This window comes from Scyliorhinus canicula, chromosome 12 (genome assembly GCF_902713615.1).
Source record: "Scyliorhinus canicula chromosome 12, sScyCan1.1, whole genome shotgun sequence".
Taxonomy (NCBI): domain Eukaryota; kingdom Metazoa; phylum Chordata; class Chondrichthyes; order Carcharhiniformes; family Scyliorhinidae; genus Scyliorhinus; species Scyliorhinus canicula.
Genome location: NC_052157.1, coordinates 156097336 through 156124181, shown reverse-complemented (window position 1 = coordinate 156124181; position 26846 = coordinate 156097336). Strand labels below are relative to the sequence as shown.

Genomic DNA, 26846 nt, shown 5'->3' with positions numbered 1-26846 from the left:
CCCCCCATGTGGAATTGGTGACTTTGCTCAAGGGTCTTGTCCCTGCTTGCGGGTACAAGATGTGCTCCTCTCCTCCATCGCATCCAGCATTCTAATGAGGGTTTAAATTTTAATCTAGTCTGCACACACTTGAAAATCTGCACATCTATGACTACAACTGAAACTTTAAGTACAGTGAACTGACAAGTCTTTGAAACCATTCAGGTAAACAGCTGCAAGTCATTAAAACATGATCACAAAATTAAATCAAAAGACCAATGAATGGAAGTATTGATTTATCCCATACATTCTTTATAGCGTATTGCATTTGATGGAACACATGTAGTTGGATCTTGTTGCACGTTTTACTTGAGTGTATTACGCGTTTATTGAAGTGTATTAACACGCCTCCGTTTAAAGGCCGTGTGCTTAACACTACTACAGCTCTGTGTATGTAATTTCAGCTCGGAGTCGCCAGGTGCCGTATTTAGACACCTCACAAGTATATCAAGGTCAGGTTCAAAGTAATAAAACTGTACACCGATTAGTAAGTTCAAACGATTAATATTTATTATAACCAATATAATAAATACGCATGCATACGCTAAAGACTAATACTTATTTCTACTATTAAACGACTAAATATTTATCTAAGTAGGAACCAGCAAGGTCAGGGGACAAGGCCTTTGTTCCTTTCTGGACTGCACCTTCTGTTCACTAATAGTCGGCTAGAGTATAAGCAATGCCGGGTTCACGTAGCGAGCGTCGTTTTGGCACTTACTGAACGATGGCTGGTGCTCAACGGCCGGTGATGAAAGACAGGATCTGGAGGCTGGGGTCGGAGTCAGGATGCAACAGAGCCGGAGCAAAACAGCAGATCTGGGCCGGAGTCAACAGACAGAACCATGTGCGGGGTCTACCTTTATAGGTCCCCCAAAGCCCGTGCCTCTTCGGGGCGGGCCTTTACCTGCCATGTATCGATTGGGTCTTTTCCCAATCGATATTTTCCAACCCCCCCCAATCTGAGGGTCTCTTCTCGATGGGTGGGGCGGTCTCTAGGGTCCTTTGTGATGGATACTTCTGGTGCCGTTTCGTCTGGGCGTCCACTCAAAGTATCCATTCAAACTCAAATGTTTCTATTGTGTGGGTCCAGATCTGGATCACCTCATTACTATGCAAATCGTTGTTGCCATTTACACCTTAAGCTGAGATCCTGCACCTGGCCATAAACTGGTTTTGTACGTGCAGAATGCTAATTAGCCTTCTGCAAACTGCTTGTCCTGCTAAGACTGTTTTCTCCCTGCAGCCTTAGTAGTTCTCCAATTTGGTAGCCCAGTGTCCATCTTAGGTGGCTACAATCTGAACAGAGGCTTTAATACATTTACAACAGAGCCAGCCTATTCATCGTTGAACTTCAGATGAACTGGCAGGCTGGCTCTAGGGCACTGATCTTTATACATCGGTCCCAGGGGGAGGAGTCCTGGGCGGAACCAAGGGAGAAGCCCAGTACAAACTCTCGCGTACTCCCAGAGCGACTCCCCCTGGTGGTCGGATAGTGAAACTGCACTTACAATGGCGGATAGTGAACATATACAGAGTTATATTGGCAACTATATACAGCATTGATCTTACAACGGGTAGATAACGAACATATATACATGGAGTGATATTGGCAACTATATATAGTGTGAATCACATTCACCACAGCATTTAAACAACATTCTACAAAGTAGGTAAAATAGACTGGCTTGGCAATTCTGATCAGCTAGCTAAGCACATCCAACTACCAGCAAAATACTTTAAAGCAGGTTTTGTCTCCAAGTAAGCAGAGGTCATTAAAAAAAAGGGAAAAAGAGGTTCTGAAGTTGACACTGTACAGTAGCTCCAACCTACCCTCTCCACAGCAATGGGAGATCCAAATCTTCTGTTCCATTTATTTTACAATTGAAGTTTTTGAAGTTACCCCCCAAAGGACTAAGGCAACAAGGCAGTGTCACTGAGGAAACAATGGTGGTGTCGGAAGTTGTGCAATAGGGGGGCTGGATTTAATACTAATAGCTAAGGAATGTGCATTATATTGGTTCAACGAGGATGCAGGCACTGGCCGGCATTCATCAAAGGGAGCAGCAGGTCACCTCTCGACGCCCAGGCCAGGGCTGAGGAGGGTGGGTGGGCAACAAATAGGGTGGCACTGTTGCACAGTGGCTAGCTTTCGGAGCCTCAGGTGAACCTGAGGAAGGAGCAGTGCTCCGAAAGCTCGTGTTTGAAACAAACCTGTTGGACTTTAACCTGGTGTTGTAAGACCTCTTACTGTGCTCACCCCAGTCCAACACCGGCATCTCCACATCATTTCCACCCTATCTCAGACTTTTCCTTTCCTTCGACCCCACTTCACTGCCTCCGTACTTCCTTAAAACCCGTTAGTTCTCAACTTGTCCCATTTCTGAAGGTCACAGGCATTTCCCTCGGCACAGATGTTGCCAGCCGTGCTGAGTACTACCAGCATTTTCTGTTTTTATTTCAGATTATCAGAATCTGGAGTATTTTGACCTTGGACGGGTTTGTCTTATGTTTGACACTGAATAAATTAAGGAGGTGGCAGAGAAAGACTTTGTAAAGTAAGATTTGATACTCCATTTTAAACACTTACTTTCCCAAATCCGAAGCATTGAATGCTTTGTGATGAAATACTTTTGGCTTTAGGGATGCTGAGAAACTCCTCTTTGTTCCTTGAAAACAGAGAGGATAAATAGTTTACATATGCACAACCAATATAAAAATATGTATTAATATGTACGCCATTATTTTATAACTACATATGAATGTTTTATTTTAAAGAGCGTAACAAGCAGCCCATAATTCTCCTTTTTATTAATTTGTTTGCAGGATGTTTGTTGCTGGCGAGGCCAATATTTATTACCCATCCTTACCTGCCCTTGAGAAAGTGTTTGTGAGCCACTGAAGTCCAAGGAAAGTCCAAGGGGTGTCGGTACATCCACTATAGTTAGGAAGGGAGTTCCAGAATTTTGACCCAGTGACAATGAAGGAACGGTGATACAATTCCAAGCCCAACATTCAAGAAGCTTGACACCATCCAGGACAATGTCACCCGCTTGATTGGCATCCCATCCACAAACATTCATTCCACCACTACAATGCACATTAGCAGCAGTGTGTGCCATCTGCGAAATGCCCTGCAGTAACTCACCAAGCCTCCTTCCAAACCCACAGCCTCTACAATTTAGGACAAGGACAGCAGGTGCATGTGAATGCCACTATCTAGAAGTTGCCCTGCAAGTCACTCACCATCCTGACCTGGAGATTTATCGTCGTTCCTTCACTGTAGCTGGGTCAAAATCCTGGAGCTCCCTCCCCAACAGCACTGTGGGCGCACCTACACCTCATGGACTGCAACCGTTCAAGAAGGCAGCTCACCACCACCTGCTCAAGAGCTTTTAGGGAGCCAGCCCCACATCCTAGGGCAAATAATTTTTTTTTTTAATCTTCACGTTCAATTTAGCTGCTGTGCTCTCAGCTTTCATTATCTGCAACCAACCAAAAATCAAAAAAAAGTGGACAGAATTGCCAAGGAACTTCTCCATTAAGTAACTGCATGAGACCTGCAGCTGTCAATCTTCATAGTGAAATTGAATGCAGCTTGCTGTATTTGCATGATCAATTTTACATATGCGGACAGATAGGAACAGGGGTAGACCATTCAGTCCATCGAGTCAGCTCCACTATTCAATTAGTTCATAGCTGATCATCTATTTCTTTTTTTAAAATATAAATTTAGAATACCCAATTCATTTCTTTCCAATTAGGGGGCAATTTAGTGTGGCCAATCCACCGACCCTGCACATCTTTTGGGTTGTGGGGGCGAAAACTCAAACACAAGGAGAATGTGCAAACTCCACACATTGAGACTCACGCAGACACGGGGAGAATGAGCAAACTCCACACGGACAGTGACCCAGAGCCGGGATCGAACCTGGGACCTCGGCGCCGTGAGGCAGAAATGCTAACCACTACGCCGCCATTCTGCCCTATCTATTTCAATGTCCAGGTGGCACAGTGGTTAGCACTGCTGCCTCACTGCACTGAGGACCTGGGTTCAATCCCAGTCCCGGGTCGCTGTCCATGTGGACGTTGCTCATTCTCCCCGTGTCTGCGTGAGTCTCAACCCCACAAGCCAAAAAGATGTGCAGGGTAGGTGGTTTGGCCGCGCTAAATTGCCCCTTAATTGGAAAAGAAAGAATTGGGTTCTCTAAATTTATTTTTTAAAAGCAGTATGGCCACTGCAAGAATGGTACGTCTGTCCCACCCAGCTCTTTCTTACCCGCAGTCGGTCCTTCTCCCTCAGGGGTGTCTCTTGGAGGAACACTATGTCATCTTTCATTTCTTCAGCTGAGCGAAGACTCTGGATCTTTTCATTGGGCCGTTAAGTCCCCTGACGTTTCAGGTGGCTATTCCGATGGGGGTTTTTTTGTCACCCCACCTCCTACAGGAGCAACCATACTTATCTTGTTGGTGTGCCCCTGCACTCCGGGGTATCCCTTTGTTAGGGGGCTGTCCAAAATGGCCATGGTCACCTCACTCACCATGAGGCCGGGCCCCTGCACTCCGGGATTTTCCTTTGTCCAGGGGTCACCCAACATGGCCATCAACTGTGTATACACCATGTGGGTGAGCCACTGCACTGCGGGGTTTCCCTTTGTTTGGGGGCCCTCCAAGTGGCTGCTAGTGGTGCCATCGTTCCCTGTTGCCATGTGTGGCCTGTTGCAGCCAGCCTAGAACCCACCCCCCATCCCTACATTGTTCTCCCTATAGTTCTGCACCTTCCCTCACCTCTTTCCCCCCCGCCACTAACCCACTGTGGTAGTCACCACTGATGTATATATTGTATATATAGGATGTTGATATAGGTGCTTTACGGTAAGGCCCCTGTATTACAGGTACGGGGGTAGATCCCTGCCTGCTGGCTCCGCCCAGTAGGTGGATTATAAATATGTGTGCTCCCCGTACAGCAGCCATTTCGTCAGTTGCTGTAGGAGATCACACATCTCAGCGTAATAAAGCCTTGATTACATTCTACTCTCATCTTTGCGTAATTGATAGCGCATCAATTATTACACTGAGTTTTTCGGAGATGGACCTCCACCTCAAGCCGGGTCGCCTGCAGCTACATCCTCAAGCAGACAACGCCAAAAAGGCCTTTGAACATTGGCTAGCCTGTTTTGAAGCGTACACCGGATCTGCGCCAGACACAATTCCAGAAGCACAGAAGCTCCAGATCCTTTACACGCGGCTGAGCTCCAATGTCTTTACACTCGTCTAGGACGCGCCGACCTACGCAGAGGCTATGGCGCTACTGAAGGAAAACTATGCTCAGCGGACTAGCAAAATCTACGTCAGATACCTCCTCTCCACACGGCGCCAACTTCTCGGTGAGTCGGTGGAAGATTTCTGGAGCGCCCTGCTCGCCCTATTTAGAGAGTGTGACTGTCAGCCACGGAACACTGGAATTTGCTAATGAGAAACGCATTTGTTACGGGCATAGGGTCTGACTACATCCGCCAGCACTTCTTAGAGGGGGCCACACTCGACCTCGTGGCGACCAAAAAACCAGCGCTCTCACTTACGGTCACCTCACGCAACATTCAGGCCTATGCCCCCGACCGAACGGCCAACCCCCCCTGTGCATCGTGGACTCCGCAGACGGCCGCCCCATTGTGGACTCCATTAGCGACCGCCCTCAGCCAACCCCACGCCTGTTCCGCGCAGCAGCCAACCAACCCCGGGGGGGCCCAAATGCTACTTCTGTGGGCAGTCAAAACACCCCCATCAACGCTGCCCGACACGGAGCGCCCTCTGCAAGGCCTGTGGCAAGAAGGGACATTTCGCTGCAGTGTGCCAGGCCCGCTCAATCGCCGCTATTGTCCCGGCAACCCCCACGTGCGGCCAGTGGACATCACCATCTTCCCCTCCTCGGACTACGTGACGCCAGTGGACACTGCCATCTTGCTCGACTCGCAACGCGTGCGGCCCGTGGAGGGCGCCATCTTGTTCCTCCCAGGACCAACGGGCGCCGCCATTTTGCCTTCCACACGACACGTACAGCCCCAGGGCGCCGCCATCTTGCCTCCCCCACGACACGTGCGGTTCATGGGCGCCGCCATCTTACCCGACTCAGGACCCCTGCCCTTCGGGCACCTCATCCGGCTGCTCATCGCCTGCAACCGCCGACGACCAGCCGCGCCTCGCCTCGGTCACGATTGACCAATCTCGACCACACAACCTCACGGCTGCTTCAACTAAAGTGAAAGTCAACGGATATGAGATGTCCTGCCTGCTGGACTCCGGGAGTACTGAGAGCTTCATTCACCCCGATACGGTAAGGCGTTGCTCCCTTGTGGTACACCCCGCTAACCAGAGAATCTTCCTGGCCTCCGGATCCCACTCCGTGGCGATCCAGGGGTACTGCATCGCCACTCTCACTGTCCAGGGCTTGGAGTTCAGCAGCTTCCGCCTCTATGTCCTCCCCAACCTCTGCGCTGCCTTGCTACTCGGCCTGGACTTCCAGTGCAACCTCCAGAGCCTTACCCTGAAATTCGGCGGGCCCCTACCACCCCTTACTGTGTGCGGCCTCGCGACCCTTAAGGCCGACCCACCTTCCCTTTTTGCAAACCTAACCCCGGATTGCAAACCCGTCGCCACCAGGAGCAGACGGTACAGCGCCCAGGACAAGACCTTCATCAGGTCTGAAGTCCAGCGGCTGTTTCGGGAAGGCATCATCGAGGCCAGCAACAGCCCCTGGAGAGCCCAAGTGGTAGTGGTCAAAACTGGGGAGAAAAACAGGATGGTCGTTGACTACAGTCAGACCATCAATCGGTACACGCAGCTCGACGCGTATCCCCTCCCTCGCATATCTGATATGGTCAATCAGATTGCACAGTACCGGGTCTTCTCTACAGTCTACCCTGAAATTTGCCTACCACCAGCTCCCCATCCACAAGGCGGACCACCCATACACTGCGTTTGAAGCAGACGGTCGCCTTTACAACTTTCTTAAGGTTCCCTTCGACGTCACCAACGGGGTCTCGGTCTTCCAACGGGAGATGGACTGAATGGTTTTTTTTCTAAATAATTTTTATTAAGATTTTCACAAAATATAAACAACAAAACAATATTAACAGAATAACCATTGTAAAAACCCAAGAACAACACCCACCCCCCTACAAAAGCAACTACTAAATCGAAAACAAAAAAAAGCAAACAACAGAAAGGAAAGAGATAACACCCGCCACATCCCACAAACCCATGTACACACTTCTCCCTCCCCCCAAACCCAATTCCACCCCCCACCCGCCCCTGGCGCGCCGGGTTGCTGCTGCTGCCGGCCTATTTCCCTACCGTTCCGCCAGGAAGTCCAGGAAAGGCTGCCACCGCCTTAAGAACCCCTGTACTGATCCCCTCAGGGCAAATTTTACCTTCTCCAATTTGATAAACCCCGCCATATCATTGATCCAGGCCTCCACGCTTGGGGGCCTCGCATCCTTCCATTGAAGCAAGATCCTCCGCCGGGCTACTAGGGACGCAAAGGCCAGGACACCGGCCTCTTTCGCCTCCTGCACTCCCGGCTCCACTGCAACCCCAAAAATTGCGAGTCCCCAGCCTGGCTTGACCCTGGATCCCACCACCCTCGACACCGTCCTTGCTACCCCCTTCCAAAACTCCCCCAGCGCTGGGCATGCCCAAAACATATGGGCGTGGTTCGCTGGGCTCCCCGAGCACCTAGCACACCTGTCTTCGCCCCCGAAAAACCTACTCATCCTCCTCCCAGTCATATGGGCCCTATGCAGCACCTTGAACTGTATGAGGCTAACACCTTGAACTGTATGAGGCTAACGATGGACTGAATGGTTGACCGGTACGGACTGCGGGCCACTTTCCCGTACCTGGACAATGTCACCATCTGCGGCCACGATCAGCAGGACCATGACGCCAACCTTGCCAAATTTCTCCACACCGCCACTCTCCTCAACCTTACGTATAACAAGGACAAGTGCGTGTTCAGCACAAACCGTTTCGCCATCCTCGGCTATGTGGTCCAGAACGGAGTTCTGGGGCCCGATCCCGATCGCATGTGCCCCTCATGGAACTCCCCCTCCCCCACTGCCCCAAGGCCCTCAAACAGTGGCTGGGGTTCCTTTCGTATTATGCCCAGTGGGTCCAAAACTATGCGGACAAGGCCCGCCCACTCATTCAATCCACTGTTTTTCCACTGACGGCCGAGGCTCACCAGGCCGACATCGCCAAGGCCGCGATGCACGCGGTCGACGAGACATTACCATTCCAAGTGGAGAGCGATGCATCAGATATTGCTCTGGCCGCAACCTCCATGCCTCTGAAATTCGGCACTCCTCCGTCGAAAAAGAGGCCCAAGCCATCATCGAAGCTGTGCGGCATTGGAGGCATTACCTGGCCGGCAGGAGATTCACTCTCGTCAATGACCAATGGTCGGTTGCCTTCATGTTTAATAACACACAACGGGGCAAGATCAAAAACGATAAAATCTTGAGGTGGAGGAATGAGCTCGCCACCTACAACTATGAGATTTTGTATTGCCCCGGTAAGCTCAACGAGCCCCCAGATGCCCTATCCCGAGGTACATGTGCCAGCACACAAGTGGACCGACTGCCGTCCCATGCCACGACATGACGTCTGCCACCTCAACACCATCTTCGCTCTGTTCGGTTTCCCCGCCTACGTCCACAGCGACGGGGGATCCTCATTCATGAGCGATGAGCTGTGCCAGTACCTGCTCAACAGGGGCATTGCCTCAAGCAGGACGACCAGCTACAGCCCCAGGGAAACGGGCAAGTGGAGAGGAGAATGGGACGGTCTGGAGGGCCGTCCAGCTGGCCCTAAGGTCCAGAACACTCCCGGCCTCCCGTTGGCAGGAGGTCCTCCCCGACACACTTCACTCCATTCGGTCGCTCCTGTCTCTTTGCCTTCCCTCGGAAGTCCACCTCCGGGGTTTCGCTCCCAACATGGCTGGCAGCTCCAGGACCCGTTCTCCGTAGACATGTTCGACTCCACAAGGAGGACCCGTTGGTTGAGAGGGTACAGCTACTTCGCACCAACCCGTAGTACGCTTATGTAGCATACCCCGACGGCCACCAAGACACAGTCTCCCTCGGGGACCTGGCACCAGCTGGTTCCCCACACACACACCCCCTCCGACCCGGCGCCACCCTCCCTTCCCCCAGCGCACCCCACCGCAGCCCCCGCTCCAGGACAATCCGTCCTCCCCTTGCCCACACCAGGGGATGAAGAGGATTTTGACACGCTCCCGGAGTCACCGAAGACCAAGCCGCCGCTGGAATCGCCACCAGCACTATGGCGCTCTCGACGACAGATCAAGGCACCGGACCACCTGAATTTGTAAAATTATCTGTACTTTTAAAACACAATTTTCTGTATATAGTTACTCACCACCCCCGCCGGACTCATTTTTAACAGGGGGTGAATGTGGTAGTCACCAATGATGTATATGGATGTTGATATAGGTGCTTCACGGTAAGGCCCCTGTACTGCAGGCACGGGGATAGATCCCTGCAGGCAGAGTATAAATATGTGTGCTCCCCGTACGGCAGCCATTTCGTCAACCGCTGTAGAAGGCCACACATCTCAGTGTAATAAAACTTTGATTACATTCTACTCTCGTCTTTGCGTAATTGATAGTGCAACACCCACCTCGTGATGTTTACTTCACCCCCCCCCCCCCCCCCCCCCCCCAATCACCAGGCTCTCACCCCCGTGGGAGATGTGATACGCCCCCACCCCGCCCTCGCTCATATCTCCTATGCTAGCTTTCCCGCTGGTGTGGTGGCCTTCCTCCCAGGGTCGGTGTGAGCCTCTCCCCGCCCTGTTTTTCTTCCCTTTCCCCTCTTCCTACCTTTCTCCTGCTCCCCACTGCTCATGCCCCCTCCTTTTTGTGTCTTAGTTTGCAATTTCAGAATGAGGGGCTACAGTCCCACGCAAATTTTCTTTCAGCCTCTCAGGGTGATAGCTTCACCTCTGTTTCTGCTGTTGCCTTTCCAGCCCATTCTTTTGGACAAACCCATCCGCATTTGCAGGTGCCTTAAAATAGTGCTTCTGGCCCTGGAAAGATACTCATAGCTTGGTTGGGTAGAGCATGCCAAACTTCACCCCACTTTTAAACAGGGCCGCTCTGTCGAATTTGGCCCGGCAGTTGGCCAGGTCTGCCCCGATGTCCTGATAGATTGGTATCTGGTGTCCCTCCCAGTTGCAGGTTCACATCTGCCTGGCCCATCGCAGGATTCTCTCCCGGTCTTGGTACCGGTGCACCTTCACAATTATCGCCCCGGCTCTTCCCTGGCCTTGGATTTCGGCCGGAGCAACCCGTGAATCCTATCTGTCTCTGGCAGGCTGGGGAAGCTGTCTCTTCCCACCAGGTTTCCCAGAATCTGGGCCACGGGGTTCCTTTCTTCAGTTCCCTCCAGTGGTCCCACTACTCTGAGGTTCTGGCCCCTCGACTGGTTCTCTTGGTCTTCCAGCTTCCCATTGTTTCCCTGAGCCGCCACCAACCTTGCTATTTCTGCCTCTTGGGCGACGATCCGGTATCTCTGGTCCATGGAGGCCTTTTCCAGCTCCTTGATTGTGCTCCCCTGGCCTCAAGTTGCCTCTCCGCTTTGTTGAGGGCCACTTGCATGACGGCCAGTGCTTCCATGATCGCCACCTTGACGCTGCTTGCATTCCAAGTCTTATGTCCTCTTTGAGCTCTTATAGATCTTTAGTGAGGAGCTTCCTCCAGCCGCCCTCTGGCGAGTTCCTTGCACGGATTGTTGGCCCCTCTCCTTCAGGTGCAGCTGGGGCTTGATCACCTCGTAGGTGCACCGTCTCGCTTGCCGGTTTCTCCAGGCTCCTGTTGTCTATCGTTTCCTTGCGGCCTCTGTTGCAGCTGTCATTCGGCATTTCGGTTTATATTTTATATCTTTGTTTGTAGATTGAAGATGGTGATGAGGGGATGCTTTCTTTCTTGGTTCTAGTGGGCTATTTTCAGTTAAAAGTGCCTAAAATTGTTTTCCTCGTCGGAGAGCCACCTGCTCAGCATCCCCGTCACCGCAAATCCCATCTCCGGAAATCTATTGATTTCAGCCTTGAACATGATCACCGAGAGAGCTTCCACAGCCCACAACGGTAGAGAATTCCAAAGGTTCATACCCTGTAAGTGAAGTAATTCCTCCTCATCTTAGTCTTAGTCTTAAATGGCCTGTCCCTTATTCTGAGATCATGTCACCTAATAGATTCTTGATTAACAGGGAAATTAAAGGATATTTGAGGTAGGCAGGAATGTGGGGTTGAAGTTACAAACAGATCAGCCATGATCTTATTGAATGCCAGAGCAGGCTGGAGGAGTCAAGTGGCCTATTCCTGTTCCAAACCTGTATGGGCTCATATGTTTGTATGGTTTCAGACACAGCAGCCAGGGAGAACATCTTGGGCGGGATTCTCTGATCCTGAGGCTGTCACCATTTACGATGGTGTCAACACGCCCCCAGGATCAACGATCCTGCGCCTCACAGGCACTGGAGCGACTCACGCAGCTCCAGCTGCCGATACCGGCATCAAACGGGCGGCGCGGCTCTGTACATGCACGTTACGACCGGCGCGAACTCACACATGCGCGCTAGTTGCCTTCTCTGTCGCCGGCCCCGACGCAACATGGCAGAGAGCTACAAGGGCCCGGCCCCCCTCCTTTTTGGGCGGAGTCCCAATCCCTTGGGTGAATCCTGCGAGGCTTGGAGGCTGCTGGGGATCCCATGGGAGGGCTCTCCCAGATTCTCCATCCATGTGCTCTCGTTCGAGCGCAATGGGGCCAGAGAATCGCCCCCAGAATATCTCATGGTATTAACTGAAGAAGGGCAGGATAGTTCGCCTCCTGTCCTAGCCAATATTTATCCCTCAATCAAATCCCTCCAAAAATAGGTTTTGAGCCCATTTATCTCTTTTTTCTTTGTGATATCTCGCTGTGTGCAAATTTGCTATTGTATTTGCCTGCATTAAAACAGTGACTGCACTTCAAAATATAATCCGTTGGCTATGGAGTACTTGACAACGTTGTGAGGATGCGATATGGCTTCATATAAATGCACATTTTTGCTTGTTTTTCCAAATGTTGGCTACCGGGCGGTAATCCGGTGGAGATGATCACATGTCCTTGGAGTCCACTTGATTGTCACTACTTATTTCAATCAAATGAAAGTAAGACAGGTTCCATAAAGAGAATGGGATTCCCCACCTGACAGAATTATCACTCTGAAAGTGAAGGCAAAACCCTATCCTGATGTATGTTGCTAGAATATTCTTTCTTTTTGAGGACCATGCGTTAAGTTGCAGAATTTAATTTGGTATCTGTTTGATCAGACTGCTGATGTTGTATTCTGTTCAAATGACATTCAACACGAATATTCTGAAAGAACTCACTTCAGCTTTCAAAGGGTATTCCGTGCCCCACTGCCTGCTGGACGTGCCTACCGTTTTGCAATTAGAAATGGTAGAAATCTCTCACCCAGAAGTGATTTTGTTGAGTATGGAAGGGTTCCGTATCAGGGCTTGTGATGAACAGCCAACTTGACGGGAGTTACTGCAGATGACCTGCTGCGTGATTCCCTGCATGTGTGAAGCACACCTCTGCATGAACTCCAGGATCTGCAACACAGCATTATTTGGGAAAATTATAAGATAAACAAGAAAGTATAGTATTTCACATGGAATACTGTGTGACCACAATATTTTCTCAGACAATAGTAATTGTACAAATATAAAATATAATTGATGCTGTCTTCGTTGAAGACAGGGACTAGTGTAGAGGGAGAGGGAATTTACCTCGGCAGTTCTAGCAAATTGCCTAGGGACCAGTTAAGAACATTCTTGATGGATGTCAGTTTTTCTCACTCAATCCCAAATGAGGTGAGAAAAATTGTATTTCCCTCAAAGTTAAAAATGGTTATGCCAGTTTCTTTCCAGTTCTCCCCTCATTATTAAATCTCTTTTAGCTTTGACTACTTTAAATTTAAATTTGTACAAACAAATCTCAGAATTTAAAACACAGAAATAAAACAAATCAAAACCTGTCACTTTATTTACATCGACTCATAAGGCATTTATATGGAGATCATGTGGCGCAGTGGGTTGTGACCCTGCCTCTGAGCCAGAAGCTCCAGGTTTGAGTCCCACCCCAAGACTTGACGGCGAAGGAAGGTGTGTGCATAAAGTAGCCAACAGGTTGAGTACCATCCTGCAAAATCCTTCCAACGTGCTGAAAGCATGATGCAGAGTGGTACTACCCATACAGCAGGGGACCAGAAATCGGCAGTCTCTTACATCAAATTTTGTTTCATTTTAATTTGTTTTGTTTAGATTCTTGGTTCCTACTTGTTAAGTGGCTGATTAGGTTCAATAGATATAGTGTTTTGGGTTAGCTGATCTAGGCACGATGGTACTCCAATGAACTTCAAAGCCAAGGTTAAGGAGGGAACATCAGTCAAAGCTCCTTCTCTTTATATCACCAAGCAACACCTGTTGGAAATGCATTGCTGCAGACATCATGGGCGAAATTCTCCCAAAGGGAGACAAAGTGCCAACGCCGGAGTGAAACCCAGAGTGTTTCACTCCGGCGTCGGAGGCCGCTCCTCGCCCCCTATTCTGCCCCCCCCCCCGGGGGCGGCTAGGAGCAGCGGCGCGTCAATCTCACGCGCCGGGCCTTGACGTTTGCGTCAAAGCGGCACGGCCTGGATGACGCGGCCGGCAGCGCCTAAATGACGACACCCGAGCATGCGCCGTTGCCGTCTTCCCCTCCGCTGCCCCGCAAGTCATGGCGGATTGATCTTGCGGGGCGGCGGAGGGAAAAGAGTGCGTCTTTCAGAGACGCCGGCCCGACGATCGGTGGGCACCGATCGCTGGCCAGACACCTCCTGAGCACGCCCCTGGTGCTCGATCCTCCCTCCGCCCCCCACAAGCCCCACACGCAGCGGTCGTGAGATGTTCACACCGGCAGCGACCAGGTGTGGTTGGTACCGGCGTGAACCGGTCGGATTCGGCAGGCCGCTCGGCCCATTCGGGCCGGAGAATCGCCGCATGACCGGAGTGTCGATTCTCCGAGCGGCCTGTCGCAAAACCATTTTGGGGGGGGGGGGTGGTGAGAGAATCGCATGGGGGGTGCCAGGGCGGCGTGGCGTGATTCGCCCCGCACTCCCCCGATTCTCCCACCCGGCGTGGGGGTCGGAGAATCACGCCCCATGTGAGGGAAGGTTAAGTCCCTGTAATTGAAGAAAGAAAGAACAAACTAGCAGCTAAAGAGTGCCTGTTACGATCTCAGAATGCCCCAAAGCACTTCACAGTTCATGAAATACATATGAACTATAGTAACTATTGTAATAATGTAAGCATGAGTGTCAGCCAATTTGTGCCACAAGATCATAGAATTTACAGTGCAGAAGGAGGCCATTCAGCCCATCAGGTCTGCACGGCTCTTTGAAAGATCACCCTACCCAAGCTCACACCTCCACCCTATCCCCATAACCCAGTAACCCGACCCAACACGAAGGGCAATTTTGTACATTAAGGGCAATTTAGCATGACCACTTAAGCCCACACCTCCACCCCATCCCCACAATCCAGTAACCCCACCTAACCTTTTTGGACACTAAGGGCAATTTAGCATGGCCAATCTACCTAACCTGCACATCTTTGGACTGTGGGAGGAAACCGGAGCACCCGGAGGAAACCCACGCAGACATGGGGAGAACGTGCAGACTCCGCACAGACAGTGACCCAAGCCGGGAATTGAACCTGCGACCCTGGAGCGGTGAAGCAATTGTGCTAACCACTGTGCTATCATGCTGCCAGCGGGAAAAGTGAATTCGAATTACCAGAGAATTCTGGCTAGTGTTTTTAACAATGCAGAACTTCCAGTATTGCACTGAAGTAACAATTCAGATTATGCTGATGGAGTAGTGTTTGAACCCACAACTGAGTTAGAGGTGAGAGTGCTACTTCTGAGCCAAGGCTGACAAATGTACTCACACATGAATAATATGGATGGGCAACTATTAGAGGACATCCAGGTTGACCTGCTGCACTGAGGGGTTGAGGCTTGGAAATTTACAAGGAGAAAAAAATAATTTCCTTTTGAAAAAATAAATTTTCACCTCTCTCACATTTTCCAATACCACCCAAGCAAGTAGAAACCTTGGGTGAGATTTTCTGGTCTCGTCCATTGCGGGATCACCAGCCCTGTGCAAAGTCAATTGTCTTTGGGGTGGGCCACAAAATTTCACAAGGCAGGTCCCACCACAAAAGGACGGGAAAATGTCTGCTAAAGTTATTTTGTAGCCGGCTGTTCACTCCCTAACCTTTGTGCCCTCTTGCTGTGCCAAAATTCCATTCTACCTCTATCAACTGACCCAAGAGCAGGGCTCACTGTGCGGGAATGGTATGCAAAAATGACTTCTAAACTACTACCTAAATACCAACAACTAGTTAAAATGACCTCTATCTCTTCATACCCGAATACTGTGTTCCTTGCCAGCTGACTTAGCCCAGGTACGGGGTATTCGTCCATCTTTATCATTCAGACGCAGGTCACCTCCAGCATCCAGTAACTTACTGAGAATCCACTGGTTGCATGAAAAAGCTGCTGCGTGCACTGGAGTACTCCGATCTTCACACCGACTAGATAGAATGAATTGTTTTTTAAAACACAGATCAATCCACAGATGTTAGTCCACCAACGCAACTGTCAAGTAACTACTAAATTCCCTTTAGGATTTTGAGCATTCCAAAAATAGCTTATTAAACAGCCTTGTTGCTTTTCTAGACTGGTTATCTGCTTAAATATTTGATTGATGGTGAATAGCATCTATGTGGAATGCATTAACAGAGCAATGAATTGATTTTTACGGATTGAATCTGGATGGGCATCTTTAGATTAATCAATCAAAGCAATGAATTCCTTCTGCAACTTTTAATGTGCTCTAAGTGTAGTCCTGCCAGGTGACCTCTGTAAAAAATTATGTCCTGCAAATTTCAAACAAAAACAATTACAAATTGGAATACTATGCCAATGAAAATTATGTAAAACCAGAGCGTTCAGTAGGTAAGGAAAAAAATTGATGGTGGTATTTTAATTTATTTTTCCATTACCACGTTGTTCACTTTTTCTAAAGCTGAGCCTCCTGGTACTTTTCCTGCACCGAGTCTCACTTGCCCATCACTCCCATCCTTGCTAACCTACATAGGTCACCCGTCCCACACTGCCGACTAATTAGAATCTTCATCCTCATCTCCAAATTCCCTCCATGGTCTCATCCCACCCACTCTCTGCAACATCTTCCACCCTTCAATCCTCCATATCTGGCCTTCTGTATAATCATTCCTCCCCTCACTTGGCTTCTGATGGCAGTCTTCAGCTACCATGGCCCTGCTATCTGGAATTCCCTCCCTCGTATCGTCTACTCCATTTTTCTCCTCACATTTAAAAAGCCATTCCAAAACCCATCTTTTCAACCGCGCCTAGTCACCTCTTCCAACTGTCCTATCATCAATCATCATCTTTTATCTTCCTGCTCTTTAAAGCCATTTGAATCATTGTCCATGTTAAATGTGCTTTATAAATAAAAAGGTGCTTTTTTTCAAGCTTGCAGTACTCAGCTGAGCTACTTACTGGTTAGGGTTTGCTCCAAACTCCAATAAAACATCGACAACTTTGACAAGGTCCAGCAATGCAGCTACAAATAGTGGAGTCTGTCCCAAACTATTTCTAGTGTCTACAGCAGCACCTGGAAACATAAACTGAAATTAGTCCATGCAAAACTAAAGCTGTGACATGATATTTCATTTAATATATTGGTCAGTTTCAGAGCAATGTTGTGTACTACATTATCTCCAAATCTGACGATAAGATAATGTTAGTCGCAATCACTGATATCAGGGGAGGGAGTGTCCGTCCCGCTGCTCCAGATTTCTGGTGCGACGGGCCCCCGGGATTAGCACTGCTGCCTCATGGCACTGAGGTCCCAGGTTCGATCGCGGCTCTGGGTCACTGTCCGCATGGAGGTTGCACATCCTCCCCGTGTTTGCGTGGGTTTCGCCCCACAACCCAAAGATGTGCAGGGTAAGTGGATTGGCCATACTAAATTGCCCCTTAATTGGAAAAAATGAATTGGGTACTCTAAATTTTTTGTTTAAACTTTGGCGATGGGGTGGGATGCTAAGCGGCTTTGACAGTCTGCTAAGGGAATTTTTAGATATGATTCACCGTTTGCTGTTCACTCAGGGCTTGTGTACAGGCCGCTGTCTGTGTAATTTGCGGTTGATGCTGTTTAAAAGGCCTGCTGGTCCTTAGAATGTCAGGTGGCAAAAGATCCCCCCCCCCGCAACCATTGCTGGGAAACCCACGGTGGGAATTTGCCGTCAGCGGGATCGAAAGATCCCACCGGCTGGAGTATGACTCCAGTGGGGTGGCCCGGTAGCACAGTGGTTAGCACTATTGCTTCACAGCACCAGGGTCCCAGGCTGATTCCTGGCTTGGGTCACTGTCTGTGCAGAGTCTGCACATTCTTTCGGTGTTTGCTTGGGTTTCCTCCAGGTGCTTTGGTTGCCTCCCACAGTCCAAAGATATGCAGGTTAGGTGGATTGGCCAGGCTAAATTGCCCTGTGTCCAATAAGGTGAGGTGGAGTTAGTGGGTTATGGGGAAAGGGTAGAGGTGTGGGCTTGAGTAGGGTGCTCTTTCCAAGGGCCGGTGCAGACTCGATGGGCCGAATGCCCTCGTTCTGCACTATACATTCGATGATCTGTAAATTCCATGATCTATGTTGCTTCACAGTGCCAGGGTCCCAGGTTGATTCCTGGCTTGGGTCACTGTCTGTGTGGAGTCCGCACGTTCTCCTCACATCTGCGTGGGTTTCCTCCAGGTCCTCTGCTCTCCTCCTACAAGTCCTGAAAAATGTGCTTGTTAGGTAATTTGGACATTCTGAATTCACCCTCAGTGTATCCGAATAGGCGCCATAGTGTGGCGACTAGGGGATTTTCACGGAAGCTTCATTGCAGTGTTAATGTAAGCCTACTTGAAACAATAATAAAGATTATTATTACTATTACTTGGGCAGAGTTATCAAGCTGAGATCCAGTCCAAGCAAAACAACGCAAGAAATAGGTAACGGTAAAGTCACAATATTCTTAGATGACCATAGGTTGACTGGTGGGGATTTAAGCTGAAGATCACCACACCTCAGGCAAGGTTGAGCAGGCAGGGTTTTCATGAATAACCTCAGCCGGTACAAGAATTGAAACTGCGCTGTTGGCCTCACAAGCCATCTGTCCAGCCAACTAAGCTAAATTGGCCCTCAAACACAAACATAACAAATGACCTCTTCATTCACATGAGCAAGGATTGGATTAGATTGGATTGGATTTGTTTATTGTCACGTGTACCGAGGTACAGTGAAAAGTATTTTTCTGCAAGCAGCTCAACAGATCATTCAGTACATGGAAGAAAAGGGAATTAAACAAAATTCAAGAAAATACATGAGAATACATAATAGGGCAACACAAGATATACAATGTAAGTACATAAGCATTGGCATCGGTTGAAGCATACAGCGTGTAGTATTAATGAGGTCAGTCAATAAGAGGGTCATTTAGGAATCTGGTGACAGTGGGGAAGAAGCTGTTTTTGAGTCTGTTTGTTCGTGTTCTCAGACTTCTGAATCTCCTGCCCGATGGAAGAAGTTGGAAAAGTGAGTAAGCCGGGTGGGAGGGATCCTTGGCAGCGGGAGGTGTAGATGGAATCAATGGATGGGAGGCAGGTTCGTGTGATGGACTGGGCGGTATTCACGACTCTCTGAAGTTCCTTGCGGTCCTGGGCCAAGCAGTTGCCATACCAGGCTGTGATGCAGTCCGATAGAATGCTTTCTATAGTGCATCTGTAAAAGTTGGTAAGGGTTAATGTGGACATGCCGAATTTCCTTAGTTTCCTGAGGAAGTATAGGCGCTGTTGTGCTTTCTTGGTGATAGCGTCGACGTGAGTGAACCAGGATAGATTTTTGGTGATGTGCACCCCTAGGAATTTGAAACTGCTAACCATCTCCACCTCGGCTCCATTGATGCTGACAGGGGTGTGTACAGTACTTAGCATCCTGAAGTCGATGACCAGCTCTTTAGTTTTGCTGGCATTGAGGGAGAGATTGTTGTCGTTACACCACTCCACTTGGTTCTCTAGGGGCAGCAGGGTAGCATGGTGGTTAGCATAAATGCTTCACAGCTCCAGGGTCCCAGGTTCGATTCCCGGCTGGGTCACTGTCTGTGCGGAGTCTGCACGTCCTCCCCGTGTGTGCGTGGGTTTCCTCCGGGTGCTCCGGTTTCCTCCCACAGTCCAAAGATGTGCGGGTTAGGTGGATTGGCCATGCTAAATTGCCCTCAGTGTCCTAAAAAATAAGGTTAATGTGGGGGTTGTTGGGTTACTGGAATAGGATGGATACGTTGGCTTGTAGGGTGATCATTGCTCGGCACAACATCGACGGCCGAAGGGCCTGTTCTGTGCTGTACTGTTCTATGTTCTATCTCCCTCCTGTATTCGGACTCGTCGTTATTCGAGATCCGGCCCACAATGGTCGTATCGTCAGCAAACTTGCAGATGGAGTTGGAACCAAGTTTTGCCACGCAGTCGTGTGTGTACAGGGAGTAGAGTAGGGGGCTAAGTACGCAGCCTTGCGGGGCACCGGTATTGAGGACTATTGTGGAGGAGGTGATGGTGTTCATTCTTACTGACTGTGGTCTGTTGGTCAGAAAGCAGTGCTCCGAAAGCTAATGTTTGAAACAAACATGTTGGACTTTAACCTGGTGTTGTAAGACTTCCTACTGTGCTCACCCCAGTCCAACACCAGCATCCACATCACACTACCTTAGTCAACAGAATGCATCACCAGAACAACTTACTACTTTTACAAACTTTTAAAGACAAACCACTCAGACTGTGCTCTCTTCCTCCATCTCTCTACAAGAGAGAGAAAGAACACTCATCAATGACAGAGAGCAGCTGCTAAAAGCAACACTCAATGTCTGCTTCCTGCTCAGAAGAGAACACTATAAATCCTCCTCGTGGTTTGTGAGACCAAACACTCTAGAAACACATTTCTCTAGGAAAAAACTATAGAAATGATCCCAAAGAGTATAATCTTACTGAGCTACACTCAGAAGCTCAAGTGGCAATACCACAAATACACATTACGGTCAGGGGCTGCGTTTCTAATTTATTACTTTTATTTATTTATAGTTTTGCTGATTATTTAATCTACAATTATATACCCAAATCATCATACACCAATAGATTATTTTTCCAAAAGTAACATTGGAACCATTAGAATTGCAGACTCTGATTTACATAATATATTCAATTCACCAATCAAAGGTTAATGTATGTGTCACTCACAACACGCAATCAATGTCACATATCTCTTTCATATTCACCAGTCAATGTGATATTGTATTGTTCCTGAACAATTCAGTTAAATAACTATCAGAAAGTGTTATTGTAGGGACCCCAAGGGTAGGTAAGTTAAGAAAACTGAAGTCTCCATTTTGGAACTCACATCTCCAAATTAACTTTAACTTTTCACAAACACAGCAATCTACTTTCTGTCTGGGGCTGAATCAGACTGCAAAGAGAAGCGGGGTTTAAGATGGAGGAGAAAGGTCAAAATCTAAAGTTGCCAAACTCAACGTTAAGTCCTGAAGGCTGCAACATCCCCATCTGGAAGCTGAGATGCTGCTGCTCCAGCTTGTGCTGGGGCTTCACTGGATCGCAGGCTAAGGACGGACATGCGAGCTTGAGAGCAAGGTGCTGAGTTGAAATAACATGTCACAGGAAGAATGAGATCATGCTTGTGAACTGAGCAATGGTGTTCCGCAAAGTGGTCACCCAGTCTGTTTTTAGCCTCTCCCATGTAGAGGAGACCACATTGGGAACAGCAAATACAACTATTTCTGGCTAAATGTTGGTAACAAAGTGCTAAGTTATCCTAAGGAAATTATTTACAAAAGAGAACAGTCAGAAACAACTGGAGTGGAAACAACTCCTCAGCATGGCGACTTATTACTCAAAAGGGCTCTCGATTCGGCACTCTCAAAGGCATTACAGCTGATGACTGCTAATATTATTAAGGTCACTGACAAGAAACTGAGCTTGTTAGCGCAGAATAGCAATGCTCATGCTATAAAACTACAGAATACTGGCAACGGCTTGATGAAGTGGAGGAGAGAATCCTTACCGGGCAGCATGGTAGCACAGTGGTCAGCACTGTTCCTTCAAAGTGCCAGGGACCTAGGTTCAATTCCCAGCTTTGGTCACTGTATGTGCGGAGACTGCAAGTTTCTGTCAGGTTCTTGTCTGCCTCCGCAATCTATGTGTAAGCTAAAATCCCCCCTTAATAGAGTCATAGATGTTTACAGCATGGAAACAAGTCCTTTGGCCCAGCTGGTCCATGCCACCCAGTTTCTATCACTAAGCTAGTCCCATTTGCCTGCATTTGGCCCATATCCCTCTATACCCACCCTGCCCATGTAACTGTCTAACTGCTTTTTAAAGGACAAAATTGTACCTGCCTCTACCACTGTCTCTGGCAGCCCGTTCCAGATGCCCACCACGCTCATTATTTTCTGGACCTCTATAAGATTACCCCTAAGCCTCCTATCCTCCAGGGAAAATAGTCCCAGCCTATTCAGCCTCTCCCTATAACTCAGACCATCAAGTCCTGGTAGCGCCCTCGTAAATCTCGTCTGCACTTTTTCTAGTTTGACAATATCCTTCCTATAATAGGATGACCAGAACTGAACACAGTATTCCATGTGTGGTCTTCCCAATGTCTTGTACAACTTCAACAAGACATCTCAACTCCTGTATTCAATATTCTGACCAATAAAAACTAGCATGCTGAATGCTTTCTTCACCGCCCTGTCCACCTGCGACTCCACCTTCAAGGAGCTATGAACCTGTACCCCTAGATCTCTTTGTTCTGTAACATTCCCCAACTCCCTACCATTAACTGAATAGGTCATGGCCTGATTTGATCTACCAAAATGCATCACCTCACATTTATCAAAAAAATGTTTTTACTTTTTAAAAAAAATTTAGATTACCCAATTATTTTTTCCAATTAAGGGGCAATTTAGCGTGGCCAATCCACCTACCCTGCACATCTTTGGGTTGTGGGGACGAAACCCACGCAGACACGGGGAGAATGTGCAAACTCCACACGGACAGTGACCGAGAGCCGGGATCAAACCTGGGACCTCAGCGTCGTGAGGCAAATGTGCTAACCATTAGGCCACTGTGCTGCCCTCATATTTATTCAAATTAAACTCCATCTGCCATTCATCGGCCCACTGGCCCAATTGGTCAAGACCCTGTTGCAATTTTTTGAAAATAAATTTCGAGTACCCGATTATTTTTTTCCAATTAAGGGGAAATTTAGCAAGGCCAATCCACCTAACCTGCACATCTTTGGGTTGTGGGGGTGAAACCCACGCAGACATGGGGAGATTGTGCAAACTCCAGGGCCGGGATTCGAAACCGGGTCCGCAGCGCCACAGTCCCAGTGCTAACCACTGGGCCGCATGCCGCCCTTATCCTGTTGCAAGCTTATATAACCTTCTTCACTATCCATTATGCCACCAATCTTGGTGTCATCTGCAAAATTACTAAACATGCCTCCTACATTCTCATCCAAATCATTAATATATATCACAAATAACAGTGTTACTACTCTACCTTTGTTACACAATAAAACATTTTTTTAGGGTACCCAGTTAATTTTTTCCAATTAAGGGCCAATTTAGCGTGGCCAATCCACCAACCCTGCACATATTTTTAGGTTCTGGGGGCGATACCCACGCAGACACGGGGAGAGTGTGCAAACTCCAAACGGAGAGTGACCCAGAGCCAGGATCAAACCTGGGACCTCGACGCCATGAGGAAGCCGTGCTATCTATTGCGCCACCATGCTGCCCTTCTTTTGTTACACTTTTGCCTAAATTCAGCACTTATACAGTCTAAGACCTCAGAACCCCTACCAGGGGGTTTATGCACAACACCTATTATAGTTTGAGATCCTTTTCTGTTCCTCAGTTCCACCCACGTAATAATCTTTATTAGTGTCACAAGTCGGCTCACATTAACACTGCAATGAAGTTACTGTGACAAGCCCCTAGTAGCCACATTCTGGCACCTGTTCGGGTACATTGAGGGAGAATTAAGAATGTCCAATTCACCTAATAAGACGTCTTAGGAAACGGGAGTGTAGCTACCTAAGATGGACACTGGGCTACAAAATGGAGAACTGCTAAGGCTGCAGGGAGAAAACAGTCTTAGCAAGGACAAGCAGTTTGCAGAAGACTAATTAGCATTCTGCACGTACAGAAACCAGTTTGTGGCCAGGTGCAGAGTGTCAGCCAAAGGTGTAAATGGCAACAAGATCTACATAGTAATGAGGTGATCCAGATCCAGACCCCACACAATAGAAACATTTAAGTATGAATGGATACTTTTGAGTAGACGCCCAGACAGAACGGCACCATAGTATCCAACACAAAGAACCATAGGTACCGCCCCACCCATCGAGAAGCGACCCTCAGATTGGGGGGTTTGGAAGATATCGATTGGGAAAAGGCCCAATCGATACATGGCAGGTAAAAGACCGCCCCGAAGGGGCACGGACTTTGGGGGACCTATAAAAGTAGACCCCGCACATGGTTCGGTCTGTTTTTGGCTCCGGCTCTCTGCTGTTTTCATCGCTCCGGCTTCGCTTTGCTGATACATCACATCCTGACTCCAGTTCCATCACCAGCCGTTGAGCCATCAGCCATCGAACTGTAAGTGCCACCACAACGATCGCTACGTGATCCAAACTTTGCTAGACCCTGACAACTTTAAATACCTGAGAGTTGCAGACCAAGAACGGGACAAAGGCCTTGCTCCCTGACCTTGCCTGTTCCTGTCTAGATAAGTATTTTAGTTGTTTAGTATTAGAAGTAAGTTAGTCTCTTTAGCGTATGCATGTGTATTTATTATATTTGTCATAATAAATATCAATCGTTTGGACTTACTAATCGGTGTACAGATTTATTACTTTGAACCTGACCTTGATATACTTGTGAGGTGTCTAAATACGGCACCTGGCGACTCCTGAGCATAATTACATACACAGAGCCATAGCAGTGTTAAGCACACGGCCTTTAAACGGAGGCGTGTTAATACACTCCAGTAAAACGCGCAACAGGAGCACCCGGAGGAAAGTCACGGAGAGAACGGCATACTGCACATGGACAGTGACCTAAGCTGGGAATCGAACCCGGGTCCCTGCCGCTGTGAAGCAACAGTGCTAACCACTGTGCCGCCCACATGTTCTCCACTGGATCCTTTCCCCTCATTATATCCTCCCTCACCATTGAGATGAAAGTATTTCTAATCAGTAAGGCTACTCCACCCTCTCTACCATCTTCCGTCCCTCCGATAAACCTGGTATATTTAGTTCACAGTCATAGAATCATAGAATTTACAGTGCAGGAGGAGGCCATTCGGCCCATCGAGTCTGCACCGGCTCTTGGAAAGAGCACCCTACCCAAGGTCAACACCTCCACCCTATCCCTATAACCCCATAACCCAGTAACCCCACCCAACACTGAGGGCAGTTTTGGAAACTAAGGGCAATTTATCATGGCCAATCCACCTAACCTGCACATCTTTGGACTGTGGTGGAAACCGGTACACCCGGAGGAAACCCACGCACACACGGGGAGGATGTGCAGACTCCGCACAGACAGTGACCGAAGCCGGAATCGAACCTGGGACCCTGGAGCTGTGAAGCGATTGTCCTGACCATCCTGCATCCTATGTCTCCTATAAAAGTCAGGTCCCAGGACTGATTCGTTCTCCTTGACCAGCCTCCCCGGGCTCTTCTTGACCAGCCGGCCCTCCCCAGCAGAACACCTTTGCAGCAGAAGAACCTTGAGAAGGAGAGGCCTGGTCAGCAGCCGCCATCAAGTAAGTGTCACACAACGCACGCTACGAGAGTAGACACTCCTGACCCCTTTAGTCCACACCAACTGAAGCCTGCGGATCCAGGACAAAGCAAGAGGCCATTGTTCCCTGATCCGGCAGTTCCCTTATTCCAGATAAGTATTGGCCTGTTAGTGGTAGGAATAGCCTAGTCTTTTAGTTTCATATGCATAAGTAGTAGATAACTTATAATATTATAATATTATAATAAACGTGTCTTGTTTGAACTTACTAACTGGTGTATTGAGTTATTGGTCTGAACTTGAACTTGAATCTTGTGGCGGTATCTGAACGATACCTGGCGACTCGAGAGCTAAGGAATAAAACAGAGCCAAATTGAGTGTAAAGCACACTCACCCAGAACGAGCAACAGGACTGCGTTTAGGAGGAACTTCTTCACCCAAAGGGTTGTGAATCTATGGAATACCTTGCCCAGTGAAGTAGTAGAGGCTCCTTCATTGAATGTTTTAAAGATAAAGATAGATAGTTTTTTGAAAATAAAGGGATTAAGGGTTATGGTGTTCGGGCCGGAAAGTGGAGCTGAGTCCACAAAAGATCAGCCATGATCTCATTGAATGGTGGAGCAGGCTCGAGGGGCCAGATGGCCTACTCCTGCTCCTAGTTCTTATGTTCGAGATCCGACCCACATGATATGAACTTTAGCAATAAAATACGTGTTTCCCTCCAGGCTTTCTTTGCAAACGCATATTCCAGTAGCGAGCATGCATGAAGGATCTGGTAGAAAGGGTCCTCCAACGAAGCCAAGCCATGTCAACATTGTTCCGGGGCAGCATGATGGCACAGTGGTTAGCACTGCTGCTTCACGGCGCCGGGGTCTCAGGTTCGATCCCGGATCTGGGTCACTGTCCGTGTGGAGTTTGCACATTCTCCCCGTGTTTGCGTGGTTTTTGCCCCCACAACCCAAAGATGTGCAGGGTAGGTGGATTGGCCACGCTAAATTTCCCCTTAATTGGAAAAAATGAATTGGGTACTCTAAATTTCTAAAAAAAAACATTGTTCCACAACTCTGCCGACGGGGGGGGGGGGGGGATTCTAAGTTACTTTGACAGTCCACTAAGGGAATCTTTAGATACAATCCACCATCTCCTGTTCCCACAGGGATTCTGTACAGGCCGCTGTCTTAGTAATTTGCGGTTGATGATGTTTCTATGAGGAACAGGTATTATGGCATCAAATATAACATCCCGCGACAGAGTACAGCACCCTGTCCCCCTGCACTTGACTTGTTTCATCACTCCGGGTGAGAACCAGGACAATCAAAAGAATACAAAAAATCAGGCGATCAAGCAAACAGAAGGCTACATAACAACTCAATCCACTCAGCCATTTTTATAACATTAGCTAATGCACACACCAGTACAGCCAAGAATGTATTACCAGAACAACTTTCTACTTTTACAAACTTTAAAGACAAACCACTCAGACTGTGTTCTCTTCCTCCATCTCTCTACAAGAGAGAGAAAGAACACTCATCAATGACAGAGAGCAGCTGCTAAAAGCAACACTCAATGTCTGCTTCCTGCTCAGAAGAGAACACTATAAATCCTCCTCGTGGTTTGTGAGACCAAACACTCTAGAAACACATTTCTCTAGGAAAAAACTATAGAAATGATCCCAAAGAGTATAATCTTACTGAGCTACACTCAGAAGCTCAAGTGGCAATACCACAAATACACATTACGGTCAGGGACTGCATCTCTAATT

At 48.4% G+C, this 26846-nt stretch overlaps 1 protein-coding gene and 2 non-coding genes across 9 annotated transcripts in view; all 3 read right to left on the bottom strand.

Annotated features, from left to right (window-relative positions):
- The window catches only part of LOC119975096, a 207652-nt gene that overhangs the window by 113549 nt on the left and 67257 nt on the right, over positions 1 to 26846 (bottom strand). For all 7 annotated transcript variants that reach the window (XR_005462652.1, XR_005462651.1, XM_038814616.1 and 4 more), the window contains 4 exons: positions 16733 to 16847; positions 15576 to 15741; positions 12578 to 12717; positions 2630 to 2708 (listed from right to left, as the gene is read on the bottom strand). Coding sequence is in view for 5 of the 7 variants with exons in the window: in XM_038814616.1 (XP_038670544.1) it covers positions 2630 to 2708; positions 12578 to 12717; positions 15576 to 15741; positions 16733 to 16847 (500 nt within the window). In the remaining 2 variants the exon portion in view is untranslated. The remainder of the gene's footprint in view (positions 1 to 2629; positions 2709 to 12577; positions 12718 to 15575; positions 15742 to 16732; positions 16848 to 26846) is intronic.
- Positions 20031 to 20247, bottom strand: LOC119975350. Its single transcript, XR_005462755.1, has one exon. It is a non-coding gene; the product is annotated as a small nucleolar RNA U3 (small nucleolar RNA).
- On the bottom strand, positions 26557 to 26773 carry LOC119975348. The gene has a single exon (XR_005462752.1). It is a non-coding gene; the product is annotated as a small nucleolar RNA U3 (small nucleolar RNA).